The 14,927-nt window shown below is 43.5% G+C and overlaps 1 protein-coding gene across 9 annotated transcripts in view; it reads right to left on the reverse strand.

The window, feature by feature from the left end:
* Positions 1–14,927, reverse strand: part of SH3PXD2A (SH3 and PX domains 2A) — a 231,211-nt gene that overhangs the window by 6,600 nt on the left and 209,684 nt on the right. For all 9 annotated transcript variants that reach the window (XM_042863578.1, XM_042863576.1, XM_042863577.1 and 6 more), the window contains 2 exons: positions 5,837–5,954; positions 26–357 (listed from right to left, as the gene is read on the reverse strand). In XM_042863578.1, the coding sequence (XP_042719512.1) occupies positions 26–357; positions 5,837–5,954 (450 nt within the window). The remainder of the gene's footprint in view (positions 1–25; positions 358–5,836; positions 5,955–14,927) is intronic.

Consider the following 14,927-nt stretch of genomic DNA (forward strand, 5'->3'; position numbering starts at 1 on the left):
AATCCTCACTACTTTAATGACTTACTTATCTGAGCTCTTTGTGGCGCTATCCTTGCTATGGCTGGAGATCCCTGGGCCAGTTTGGAAGCCTGCTTGTCCGGTGTCATCATGGCATTACCATTAGAGTCATTGCAAAGAATAGGCAAACTGATTTCCTTCTTGGTGATATGTGTTTCTGAGGTCTCATTTTCTGCTTGAGTTTCCTTGTCAGTGGATTTCTTGTTCAGCAGGTTGCTGATCTCCATGATGTTTCCAATGATTTCCACTGGCCCAGTTAAGTTCTTTTTTCTAGATGGAAGATCATCTTTAGCCTTCTTCAGATATGAAGCTGGGGCCCAGCCCTCTTTGCCAAGATACCTGCAGGCGCAAAAGGAAATATCAACACATTGAACACAGCTTTCTCAATGCAGTTCAGGTGCAACAACAAAGGCAAAATTAATGGATAACGGCATAAAACAAAACTTGGAGACCACAAAAGCTGATCTGAGTACTGAATTTATTACCTATTGACATCTCAAAGTCAGTTCAGCTAGTAGCAAGCTGCAGACTACTGTCAAAAGCCACTTATCATAAAATCTCTCTGGGTAAGGAACATAGTTACTCACAAGACAAAGAGCTTGAACACTTTTGTTTTATGCCCCATCTAGACAGTACTAAAGAAAATTCAGTATTCTTCCATACAGCAAAAAATTGCAAGCTAGTGAGTAAAAGATTTTAACCCTTCCAAGCAGCAACTCAAAATAGAAAAGAGTTAAAATAAGAATGAAATTCATCCCCACACAGAGCCCCTGCATGCGCTCTATAAAAGGTACTTGTGCAATCCTATCTCCTTGTAATTATAGTAATGAATACTTCCCCTCCTTTCATAACTCCCAGTCTTGTCTGATCAGCTTTTTTATTTTTATGGAGAATATGGGATTGTTGAACCACTGTAGCTTCCTCCATCACTGCATGGTCAAGAAAAAAAAGCGACTAGAAAAAAATACAGCCAGCTTTGATGGAGACTCATTTTCTTAAACAAGCTAGGGGCTATTTGAAGAAATAAACTGAGAAATCTGAAAAGACACTTGAATCCAGTACGAGTTCCTGGAGCATCAGACTGAGCTGCTCATGCTACACCTCAAACTGAAGTCATTCTTCCACAACTGGGCTTTTGGGAAGATGGTTTTTCTAACTCCTGCCATTCCTAACACCTCAGCAGGGATTTCAGATTACAATCAGACTCCAGGGAGGACTATGTGGATGAACTCTGCTTTCCCTAATGAAACCTTAACTTGCTACAGAGTGAGTCACTGAAGCCCTTCTCTCTTTAATCTCTCACGATACCCAAGGCAGGCGCTTGAACTGTAAGTGGGAAAGCAGGCCCCATTAAATTCCTGGTGCTCAGGAAATCTGCAGGAAATACAAAGGTTAAAACAGTAGGACTCTAAGGCTCTCCAGCGAAAGTAGAAATTCAGACCACAAAGGAGGAAGCTGGGTGGGGAAATATCATAAAATTAGTTTTCAATTAGATTCATAACTGTTATGGAAAGCAAGGATTCTGTGGTTCACTGTGAGATTAATGCACCAGGGCATATCCTGGGCTCATCCATCACATTTGGACGCTCAAGAAGGGCACCAAGACTTTATGGATGAAACAGGAACACATACTGTATGTTGTCTTCCTTAGACTTTTTGTTAGTATCCTGCTGTACAAAACAATTTCTGTACTTACAGCAAGAAGTACAAGGGTCTCTGTGTTCAAAAGCTTGCTTTTTCCTCCCCTCTCATCTATATCAGCAAGGACACAAAACAGAGATGCTTCTGTTTCCTACAGCAGCTTCTCTCTGTCATGCATGAAGGCAAAGATAAGGATCTCCCCTGTTCAGAGCTCAGCTATGAGTTTTTCCAAGGATTCTGGTATCAAAGAAAAACATCCCAAGAGCTTTGAGCTTTGTTTGCAGCAAGGAGACTAATAAAAAGTAATGAAGTGATAATGACTTGATTTGGCTTCTAACAGATATGCAACAACAAGCTACTGATACTGCATCAGGATATGACTTCGATCTACACAGTTCTGTCCCCTTTGAGGATTTTCAGACAAACCACAAACTGAACTGAAAGAGAAAAAAAAAAAAAAAGACTTCCATATGTTCCAATGCAACACATACCCCCTGTTATGAGGAGGCATCTCAGTACCATTTTTAAGTCTTGAAGTACTTTCCACTCCATCTGCTTTTGCAGTAGATGGTCCTTCTGCAGAGCTACAGATCAGTGCATTAGGTAAGTTTGTTGTTGTTTTTGGAAGGACAGAGAACATTACATAATTTGGAAGTGCCAAGATTTTAGCTTGAAGAGAAAGCTAGGCTGGCCAGTGCACTGAGGACTGCAGCGAACACTGCAAAGGTTATTTTAACAGAGCTTGATTGTGCAAAATCAGCAAGAAAAAATATTCTACATCCATCTTAGTTTGTGGGTGACTTAATATGCTTAAGATCAGAGAAGCAGCAACAGGCAGGTTCTGTGCTGGCTCGTTAGTTCTCCTGCCAACTGTGTGTGGCTGTTTGGATCAGCCCATATAATCCCACTGCTTCAGACCTCTGATCTCACACAGTTTCTCCCAATGAATAGAAGCAGCAATAGCTGGACAGTTCATAACTCTGGGCAACGTACCCTCACAGCAGAGGCTGTTGCTAGCTGCTCCTTCCTATGAGTCAGTAAATTCAATCTGAAGTTAATGCTGAGCAGTAGCTGCCAGCAACTGCCAGCTTATTTCTGCATGTCCACAAATAAAATGATGCTTATGTAAGATGTCAAATAGGCTTACACCTTAGTTCTTGAACAACATGGTAATCTCAAACCGCTTTTGCAAACATCAGCTCAAAGACTACTCTCACCTACAAAACAGGGAGATCAAGAACTAAGGCAAATGCCAACCAGCTTCAGAAAAGTCTTGAACCAGTAACAGCCTTCACTTCACGTCCAAGAGCTGAATCACAAACATCCTTCCTTCTTTTATAATCACAACCCACTGGAAATACCTCAAACCCCAGCCTAGGTCCCTCCCAGCTCCGGGGCAGCTACTTACCACCCCAAGTGCACCTCATTCACTTGGGCTCAGGCTCAGAACAAATAACAAAACTGAAGCAGCAGACCGATAGCAAATTCTTTGCTTAGTGTGTTGTGATCTGAATGCTAACAGGCACCATGAGAGGTGAGGGTTATGATGGAAAGCAAGATTTAAATAGTGGGTGCTAACGTCATCAGGAAGTGCACAGATCCACTGAACTCAGTGGAGCAGTACAAAGGATCCATGTCAGAGCATTTGCTTCATTTCTCACATTTGAAACAATTTTTTTTAAAAGACATAACATACAAAAGTAAAGGAAAACATCAATATTGTCTCTAGCTTCTATAGCAAAGAAATGGGAGGGTTATAGAATGAGGTGCTGTGATTTGGTTCCCCGTGATTCCAAAACTCTCCGCTTATATTACGTGAAGGAAAAAATGGATTCAAACCATAGGAATGTTTAAAAAAAAAATAATAAAAAAAGGCAGAAATGCCTGTGTGAGTCTGAGAGTCACATCTGCTTTCCAGCTCCAGAGCACTGGAACTACTCCAGAGGGAAGCAAACTGGGGGAGGAAAAAAAAAAAAAAAAAAAAGAAGGAAAAAAAAAAAAAGAAAAAAAGGACAGGAAATGAGGATCAGCACATGGCAAGGAATTTGGGGAAATTACATATTTAAGGTGGAACATGCTAATGTCTTTAAGGTGGATTCCATTTGCAAACTGCTGGGTTTGTTTGTATTTCTGGACATTTATGCGGGGCTCTGCTATCCAGCTCAGCAAACAACAAGGCAGCAGGATTCAGCTGCAACCTCTTCCCACCTTCCTGCATGCTCACTGCAGAAGAGGGAGTTGCTGCCTGTAAGGCACTCAGTGCTCAGAATGCAGAATTGTTGAGGATGAGGAACCTTTTTTCTGAGTGGTCCCAAACAGTATCATGGGGGTTTAAGCCTAATAAATAGCACAAGAAGTTCAAGATGGTTTGGGCTGCAAAGCAGCAGCTTGCCAGGTACGGATCACTGCATCAACATTTCTCAAAGTGTTGCTAGTGGAAAAATAAATTTCTAAGAGCTGAATAAACCTCCAGGCAGAGAGCAGAGTAGTGCGCTACAGCAGCAGAGGACAACTGGCATCAAAGCACCCAATGCACTCCTATGGGGAAGAGCTAATCCACCTTTCAACAAAACAGAGGCTGCTCAACCCAAAATGTCTCTTTAAGAAGAAAAGCTAAGGACGTGCTGCATTCCCAGCCTATCATGGAGAGGGTGTGGAACCCAGTGGCCTTCAAGTGGATGAATGTGAAGGAGCCACTTCAGCAAGCATCACTGTATGCCAGATTGCACTTCTGCTAGAAGTAGAGCCTGACTAGCACACACTTGTGCTTTAGTTCCTAGAAAACCATGTGCCTAGTTGAAAGGACAGTGCAAGGGAAAAGAAAGAAAGGGATTTCTATTTATTGTAGAGCTGTTGGCATGGCAAGGGGAAACTATGGTAGTAATGCAGCTGCATTTCAAAAAACACTAAAATAAACTGGAGGTATCTTGCATTGCTTCTTCCCTCACAAAGTCTACATGCTGTTGGCTCCTCTAGCTGCAACTCTGGATTCCACTCCTGAGAATGATTAAAGGAGAAAAAAATGTGACCTGACCAAACCCAGGCACTCTGAGTGCCTCCTATCTAGAGTACCTCCCTGACTCCACTGCTATCTTTATTAGCCTCTTCCCTCTATGGGAGCATTAGATGGAAGAGAAAAATCTATTTTCTAACTACAGGACATCAAGAAAAATAACAACACTGCTTTGGTCAGCAATTTCATAGCCCTCATTCATCGCTAATGAATCAAGCAGAACTCAAACAAAAGCAAGTTACAACTTGAAGAGGGAAAAGGGAAAAATCATTACATGCTGAACAGAAAGATGGCTCCAGGAGATGTGCTGCACTGCCTGAGAGACAAACTGGCATTTTTAAGGTATCTGTAGTATCACTTCTTGTTTAAAAGGACCTGAGATGTCACAATACCACCAGATCCATACACCTGAACAATGCATTTGTTATGAAGAGGCAGAATCCTACGTGCTGTGTAAGCCTAGATGGAGAAAGTTTTCCAAGTACTGACACCTTATATCCCTATCTTAGACACGCTTAACATACATTTAACAACATTTTTCCAGAAAAATCTCCTTTTAAAGTGCTTAAGCCTCTATGACTGTTATTTCAAATACATAGTTAGATACGTGATGATAACTTCACCTGCCCTTGGAACACATTCCTGAAGGCCCAGTCTGGATAAGCAGAAGTCAGATGAATTACCTAAAGCGTCAGTAAATTTTATGAAGAGCAATAGCCAGAAAATTGATCTTTTGTTCCCGAAAACAGCACTGCCTACCCCAAACAGCTCAGCAGACCACAATCAGCCTTTCAGCATTGCTATAAATGATTTAAACATACTGCAGAAAAACTTACACTGGAAATATTAAAATCACACGCAACAGGACTTGTCAGGACTGTCATAACTCAGATATGGGCTTTTAACTTGAAGGAAGGAAAAAATTTCCAGAGGTTAAGGAATTTCCCCACTAGAATAGTCTACAGCTTTTGCACACACTGTAGTATTTCATTAATCAACATCACATTGTCTTTGCCTTTTCTTTACGTTTCTTCAAGATGCAGTATGGATAATCTGGGTTTGCTTGCCCAGCTACAGAATTAGTTAAGTGCTAACATTAAGTAAACAATCAGAAGAGTTCATTGCCACAGGCCCTGCAGAACCGTGGCAGCGCAGCTTCTTTACCTGATGTACCACCATCCTTCCAGGTTCTTTTGGATGACCTCCACGGTGACCCCTTTTTCGAACCCAATCTCATCCTTCCCCTGGCTGGCGTACGGCTGAATAGTGACATATTTCTCTTCTGGAGAAGGGAGAAAAGGCAACATCAGTTAGGATCAGAATTAGTCCAGCTGTTTTTCTGTTCTGCTTGCTTTTAAACTGTTATGCAGTGATTACGTGGAGCCATTGCAAAAGGCGGAGCCCAGCTCAGGGGCCCACTGATTATTTATGCTGACGACATGATAGATAATCAGCCCCTTGCCACTACCCTGCTGCTGATAATCACAAAGCATTTCCATGCCAATAATGACACAAAGTCCCATGAGAGCTTCCCTCTCCCCTCCCCATGTTCCTCGAGTGGGTAAGAGAGAGGATTTGTAGCTGGACTTCACTCCCATACTGTAACTTGACAGAATCAACCCAGCTGCCAAATCAGCAGAGCGTCACTGCGGGAGCTCCAGCCAGTTGGCTCTTTTGAACACGTACATGGCTGCACGAAGCATTGTGTTACTGAAACCTGAGCCCCAGGTCCACAGAGAGACTGATGCTCCCCAGCACAGAGGGGTTGGCCCATCACGCTGCTCCCTCTGCACCTCCAGAGCAGTGTGAAGTGGCAGGAATGAGCTTGAACCAGCATTTAAAGAAGTGACCTACGAATAGAAGGGTTTTGTGTTTAATAGGAGACCATAAAGCATCTTGAGATTGTGGGTTGTGAAGTGTTTGCAAGCACACTTTTGCTAGACCTCACTCCAGAGAAGTACACAAGGGGCAGTGGTAAAGGAGAAGAAAGCCAAGACATACTTCAAAAGTATAACCTAGATTTCAAGTATGGTCTTTGAGCCAAACACTCTACTCATCTCCAGCAGCTATTACCTTTCCAGGCTGGGAAGAGGTGAGCAGATGTGCTGAGCCCAAGCCAAAGAGCAGAGCAAACAGCCATCATCTCAGCATCTTCGCCCACCCACAAGGAGTCATCTCCTGCAGCATCTCCATCATGCTCTCGGTCAATCTTCACAGAATCACAGAATGGCCAGCGTTGGAAGGGACCTCAAAGATCATGAATCTCCAACCCCCCTGCCACATGCAGGGCCACCAACCTCCCCATTTAATACTAGACCAGGCTGCCCAGGGCCCCATCCAACCTGCCCTGGAACACCTCCAGGGACGGGGCATCCACAACCTCTCTGGGCAGCCTGTTCCAGCACCTCACCACTCTCTCTGTGAAGAACTTCCCCCTGACATCCAACCTAAATCTTCCCTCCCTCAACTTAAAACCATTTCCCCATGTCCCGCTGTTATCTATCCTTTCAAAGAGTTGATTCCCCTCCTGTTTGTAGGCTGTACCCTTTAGGTACTGAAAGGCTGCAATCTTCTCCTCTGTTAGCTTAAAGTACAGCTGGCATTGAAAACAGTTACCAAACTCCTCCACTGAACTCAAGCTACAGTGCATTTAACAGTATGAGTTTCTGTGGCTACATCAGAGCAGGGAAGGCCATCACTGAGGTACACAATCCAACAGCCTTTCCAGCACTTTCTGCTGGCAATCACAACAAGGCATGGCCAGGAGCAAACGGGGGGGGGAGGGGGGGGGGTTGTCTGTGCACAGGCAGGAAATTAAATGAATCCAGAGTTCCTGATCACTGCAGAACAAGGGAGCTATGAGAAAGTTGAAAGCACTTTTAGAGAAAGAGAAGCAGACCCAACCATCTGTTGGGTTTTGTGGTTCAACTACATCTTGGTGCTGGGTGAAGTATAGAAAATTAAAAGAAAAATCCTTACTCAGACAGAGTAAGAAACATCTGAGAAGTGGGGAAAAAAGTTGGCAGGCTGTCCGATGGCAGAAAATTCAGTAAAATGACATCTGAAATCAACTCCTTTCAATGGAATGCATTGGATGCTAATTCTGACAGAGTAAAACCTGTGAAAACCTTTGCTTCCAAAAAGAAAATATTCTCTCCTACTCCCTGTTAATGCAATTACTTTATTACTGCTAAGGAATTCCAGTTTGTGATCAGCATCAAGATACAGCATCTTCCCCACAGACGTACTCTGGTAAGTCTGATGAGTACTGAAGCAGCTAATGAAACCTGGCTTCAAAGTCTCGGGAGAGTTTTCCTTCTATGTGCTCCTGCTCTGCACGGTAAAGGCAGACTTGTTCTTAATCTATTTAAAATGATTGCTGCTGGTGGAGTTTTGCATCCAGTTTCATCACCCACAAAACCCCAAGCGCTACAGTGAACTCTGGAAAATCTCTGGACAGAGGAGAGGGCCAAGAGGAAATTCAGGTAAAGAGCTGCAACACACTCCAGAGAAACACTACACTTCCAGAGACACTTCTAGGACAGCTATAAAGAGCTGTCATGTGCTTGCTTAGTACTGGAAGAAGGCTCTGCTTGGTCTCCCCCACACCAAAGCTGCTCTGTAACCGAGGCTGTTGAAGCTCCCCCTTGCCACTACAGCTACAGCAGGAGTCTCTCTGTTTCCCTTACTTTCTTCCTCATGTGCACCTGCTGTAGCTAAAGCCAGCAATTCAGCCAGTTCCAGCTCCTCTTGCCAGGCAAAGCAGTCCTACTGTCTCCAGAGATGCAACTTCCCTCCTTCTGCAGAGGACAGGGGAAGTCATGGCTCAGGCATTCACACCTGCAACAGAGTATTCCAAACTCCTGCTCCAGCATGGTCTCTTGTGGCTGAGGAATGGCCACAATGTTCACCCACCAACTCCAGCAGCAGCATGTCTGAGTCTGAAAATGCAAGTGAAATCAAAATTTGCGGACAGGGTCCTTCGCAAACCAGGATGCAATCACCCTCTGAACATTAGATCTCTTCCTACCCTACTGAAAACACTGTTTCAAGTCTATACAGGTTGCTCCAAAAGGAATGCCTCCTATTTATTTCCATACCAAGGAGAAGCCACATCCTCCCATTGGCACAGCTGCAGCCTTTCCTCATCTTCCCACTATTACTTAGGTTTAATGGGGAGAGACTGCTCCTAAGTAGCACTCTGCCTCCAGTACTGTCATTACTGTGTGGCCTACTGCTCTCATCTTGCTGCCTTGCATCACACTCAATACTGCTTGTCAGTGGCTCCAAATGACCAGAGACACTGGACAACTCCTGAAATAAACAAGGAATTGCTAGGGCGGGTGTAATCCCATCCAGGGGGCCATAACACTAGGATGCACAGGTGAGACTGGTGGGTCTTTCTGAGCTGCCACAGTCTGTCTTTTTCTGTCCAGGAGCACCTTCATTCTTAGATCTTCATTCTTGTAGCTGTTAACTCCTCTTCAAGAGGAGAGGCTTCAGGAGATTCCTCCCTGCAGGGAGGGAAGGGGAAATTAAAAAGAGACTGAATGGAAGTGGAAGGCTGAGAGAGAAGTTCTCTCATGAAGCAAGACAATCATAGCTCTGAGGGTAAAAATCCACTCAGAAAAGAGGGCCCAATAACATTCGTCTTTCACAGTTCTATTTTTAAGCTTACAGATCAAAAACAGGAAGGCACCATTAAAATTTCCCCTTGCAAAGTGCTTTCAAAGCAAAAATTATGGTCGTTTCCAAGATTACACACGTTTGGTTTCTGTCAGTGGTGCAGAGGATACCACAAACACACATGAGGTTTGTAACTTAAACAGTACTCTGAAGACACGGGTCCCCTTGCAACCCAAGTGTAATTCTGGTTTGCTTCTCAGAGACTGTCTCCAGGCAGAGGATGTTACGCATAAACCAATATTTGCTGGAGGGAGCAGTGGAGCTTTCAATAGCTGTGTCACTTAAGAGGATTGATGCAGCATTCAACATATCAGATTACTATTCACAAGTCTTTAAGAGAAGATATCTGACACTTTATGATTGATATGTAAAGTGACTGGAAAGACTTAACATAGATGAATGGCTTCATGAGAGAATCAGCAGAGCAGCAGCCAGTGGCAAGACACTGCACTGAATTACACTGGCAATTCTGAAATATACTGCTTTTGTTCAGATACTGTGACAGGCAACAGTACAGAATACACGTCAGTGAACCATCCCAGACCCACCAATAAAGTTACATGCCGTAGATCTGCAAAGAATTCACAAGTGTTTAATCCTGATTCATCAAGTTTTGACTTAACAATTACCAGTCAAAAAGAAAAAAAAAGCAAGCAAGAATATAACTTGTATTTCCCAGTTGCAGCTTCCATTACATCAACTTCACCGTTGAGGTCAAGTGGGCAGAATTAGCTCTATTGCGTGATACAAAACACATACACCAGCTACAGGGCTGCATTCTGGAAATAAAGAGATGAGAGTCTGACTCCCTTTCAGGATCAGTTGAAAACAGCACGCAGACACTTCTGATCTTAGTACGTGACAGTCAGAGATCTGTTAATAGTTCAGACAACTTCCCTTATATTTCTATATTTCTAGTTTGCAGGTCAAACGTATCTTCTCCAGCTCAACTGAAGGAGATACCTCTACTGGAAAATCAGCTACCCTTGTAGATCTAAGCATGGCACTCATGAGGAAGCAATGCCTTCTTGTCAGAGAGATACAATATGAGCCTGTCACATCATGCATTATTCAATTGCAACCCACTTAGCTTGGAAGGCAAGGATTATTACGCACCATTCTCTCCTCCTGGACACTGACACATTTAAAACGTGCACAACAAGAATTTCTGCCCTGTTTGGACTACCAGACCCACACCACCCACCTGGAGCATTCCCAGAGTCTCTGGCAGTCCAGCGCTGAGTCCACTTGTTACTATAAAACCTGACATCCCCATCAGCCTTTCTCCTCCTTCCTTCTCTTCTCCTCAGAGGCAGGCTTCTATTTTACTCTGTTTTTTCCTTAAGTCTCCTCAGGAAAGGCAGTAGAGCTTGGAAGCAACATTTACATAAGCTGAGAGCTGAGGCCTTTCCTATACACAAATGACAGGCTGGTGATGGTGCAGCTTCTCCTAGCTTTGAGATCAGAGTCCTGTTTGAGACTGCTGAAAGCAATGTGAAAGTAACTCACATCAAACAATCCAAAAAGCAAGCTGGGACAATTTAACAGTGCCTGTGCATCTTTTTCTACCGATTTTCAGATGCAGTTTAATAAAGTGCAACTTTTTGCATTAAAGTACTTATAACATTGCTTTTAAATCATGCTATGATTCAGGAGGACTTCATGCCAGATGATACTTATTCTTGTGTAACGGCAGACCAAGACAACAATGCTTCACAGTGTTTTTTCGTCTAGAACTAGAGCCTCTCATTAAAGATCCAGCAGATGCATTCACTCCATCACCCTCCCTTTAACCAGCAAACACCCAAACAGGTTCCCTTTTGTTTCATCTGCTGTATTTTTGTCTACACGAGAAAATGGAATCTGAAAGAAATTTTAGACATTGGATATGGCATTTTCCATACCAGGTGCCCCATTAAGACAGAGGAAAAACCTCAGAACAGCTAAGATGAAGCTACATCAGTTCCTGAAGAAACTATTTAACTATCAGAAAGAGCAAGGCACTAAACTTGACAGCCTAAAAGGTTTCTTCCAATCCCATCTGTCAAACCCAGACTTCAGATTTTACACGTGTGCTCACACACACACACTAGAGTTATGAGGTGTCTTGAGAAAGGAACTTGGTCCCTCCTCTGGTTGTCTGGATTTATACTTACTCAGGTCAAGGAAAGCAGACCTCTGGTTTTACTGCTAGAGCTGTAACATAGAACTTCAGTAGCAGTTTCCAAATCTTCCTTATTCAATCTTCCCAATTCCCTTGGCACTGGTTATTTCAGATTCTTTCTAGTCTATCACCAAGGTAACAGCTCCTTTTCCCAACATCTTCAAAATCTTCTATCACTGCTGCTCCCCTCAGCTAGATCTCGGGCCCTTCCGTCTCTTTTGCACAGCCACCTCCTCTCTTTTGCTCCCTTCCCAGCACACTGCTCTTGTCCAGAATCACTCTGGTTCTTCAACCACTTTCTATCAGGTGTGGCATCCAATTGAATTGCCCCACCTTGCATTTTTAAGTCTTAGGGGTACCATCTTGCTTTAATATCCTACTACACGTAACCGTTTCACTCCCTTTCCATTTCCCACTCCTCCAAATCCTTTCATCTTTCTGTGCTCGGCTCCATGCCTTTCCCATGATGCCTCATCAACCTGAACAGGCTCCCTCCTCTATGGTATCAAATAACCCCAAACCTCTCAAATCCTTACTAAAATAAGCTTCACCTACCCCAGCTTCCTGCCTTGCCAAACAAGCTTAGTTTTAGCCCTTCTCTAAAAGCTTTTAAAAATACCAAATAAGTATCACTTTCCACCGTGAAAAACCTTTTGGTTGTAATAAGATGCATGCCAAATTGCCACTTGCCCAGGCTCCTTTGATGCATGAGCTCTCATTCTCTTTGTTTAGGCTGTAAAGTATTTGGGACTGGAACCTTGCATTTATGGCAGTGAAAATACCACGCACATTTCCAGCCCTGCATGATCAGTCTCAACTCTCCCAGGCAAATGGCCAGCGCTCAGACATTTCTGTGTCCAAGTTCTGAATGCCCTGCACTGCACACCCCTCCTTCACCTAGATTTCAGAAGTTTGCTCTCTCCTCTCTCCATAAACAAGCGTGCAAGCTATCCACAGCACTTCAGGAGCCAAGTAAGGGAGCAATTTCCTTTGCTCAGCTGGTGCCTGGACATGCCCCCAACTTTCTGTGACCCCAGGCTGGTTGGAAATGTTAGGGGGAGGATAGAGGGGAGCTGGGCTAGAAATTAGCCAATTAACGATTTCTCAGCAAAATGCAACAGCCCCAACCCTACATCTTCCAAACCACAGAAGAATTTTCTTTCAAAATACTTTCCCCTCAGTCAGCAGTCTGCTCGCCCTCCCCCCTTTGTCAGACCTGCTTCTGGAAAAAGTCTCCCTGCTCCAGAGAGAGACGCGGCGACTCAACACCGGCTGTGCTTTCCTTGTCTAAATATTCTGCAGAGAAAAGAACTAGCCACAGCTATCAAATGTGACCATCTGCAGACAGGAGCTCTTCAGCTTTTGTCTCTCTCCCATTCCTTCCTGTCCCCTCTTTTTTTTTTTTCCTTTAAATAGCAGAAACATCATGCCAACACACACACACACAAAAGAATAATGACATTTCTTCTAAACAGTTCTGTATTACACATGCTTGACATTCAACCAGCAAGAAGTAATAAACATTTACTACTTTGCTTGGAGTACAAGGGTGGGAGGAGGTAGGAGAAAAAGGAAGAAACTAAACTACATCTAGTACTCTGTGCCAATTTGATTTAGCACTTGAAAGTGGCAGTCAGGCTGCCACAGCTGGCAAATAGGCTGCAGAAAGATGCACTTGGGCAAGAAGATGGCTTCAAGCCTCAAGAGCAATTTGGAGGCTTCTGAGCTGCCTCCCCTCTGCTCCATCACTCTCACAACAAGTTGGGCAAGCACTAGGAAGACGTATAGTTTTCAAGCAAGAACTTTGACTCTTCCATTCAATAGTCTATTTCTTGTGCTAGCAGCTACTCTTACATAATAGGTTCATTTGACAGAAATACAGTCTGTGTATTGCTACACTGTTGGCACAAATAAATGTAAAGTACTCCCCTGCACTGTACCAGCTCCAATGAGAATGCTGGGCACAAACCCAGAGAAGCAGTAACTTACAGCAAATACCTGGCATATAAAACAGCATGTAAACCCCCATTTTTCCCAATCAAACTCTAATAGCACAAATGACTTCTTGTGAAATAAGCTCATAAACAATCCCAAGCTCTCTTCTAGGCAAATTTCCAGGTAAATGCATCTGTAGAAACAGCATTTCACCTGGTGCAAGAGAACGTGAACTCTGCACCTTGTGGGTCCAACAAGGGTCAGTCTGAAGAAAACTACAAATGTTCAAGCTTCTCCTCACAATCAGCATTTGTATTAGGCTGGGTCTCAAAAACTACAGGCCAACATTTAGAAAATATACCATATTTAGAAATATTCAACTTTTTTTTTTTTTTTAAAAAAAAAAAGCTCTGCAACTACACAAGAAACATAAACCAACATAATCTCTTAGATCTGGGCACACCACAGACGGTTTTAAAGAGAAAACTTCAGTAACAAATGTCATCTGTTTCTCTTTGTAAAAACAGACTACAGCTGTTCTCTTTGCAGATTTTTTTCCAGCTTTATAAAAGGAGCACTACTACGATATTCAATAATTTGTCTTTCATCTTTCCTCTTTGCAGACCCAGCAACATTACTCCCAGATATCTGAGCCTTGGGGTTGCTCAGCCTCTTTAAAGGTCTTTGGAAAAAGACAAAGTAAGCCTCAAGTTGCCTCCAAAGTCCTGGCCTTCAGATCCATCTTCAGTTATGGCTTAAGCGGTTTGATCTCAAAACTAGACAGTAAAACAGTTTCTATTTATGCCTGAGTACCACTAATGAATGGAAGCATCCTTTTAGCTTGCCTTGAACTCCGGTGAACTCTCAGAGCTAACCGCTCAAAAAGCTGGGACCATCTCAAGCAGAATATCGCTGGGTGGGAAGAATTTCAGCCAAAATGTTTAATTGAATTTATTTCCAAGAAAGAGGCCAAGTGGGGGAGGGGAAGCTGTTTTCCCTGCATTAAGCAGTTTTGGCAGCCTCATATTTGTGCAGCCTCATGTTCTTCTGTGCTTTGGAGCACGAGCTTGAAGGCTAGCAGCAACATATGCACAGTTCACGTATTCTGTCATTTCTGTGCAAACCCACCCAAATTTGGCCTTGTTAGAAGCCTTTTGGGCTGGAATGGGAGGGAAAGAAGCAAAAAACAAGTCTCTACTGACCTCGCGTAAACTGTGATCTGTTAGAGAGCAGTGGGCTGGACACCCAAAACGACTCATACTTCTCCAAATGCAGTTTGGAACGGATGAATGCTTGAACAGGCTGCTGCTATACCAGATGCATCCTACCTCCAGTGTGTCCCCAGGTTCTCAGAGCACTATCTTTACTTCCCATCAACCTGTTCCTGTAAGAACTTCCTCATCTCACATCTCAAATAACACCATACACCTTAGGTTTAGCAAATGTGGCCAGTTATAGCTGAAATGCATC

This window comes from Lagopus leucura, unplaced genomic scaffold (genome assembly GCF_019238085.1).
Source record: "Lagopus leucura isolate 7727_CA_CO unplaced genomic scaffold, USGS_WTPT01 Super-Scaffold_741, whole genome shotgun sequence".
Lineage (NCBI taxonomy): Eukaryota > Metazoa > Chordata > Aves > Galliformes > Phasianidae > Lagopus > Lagopus leucura.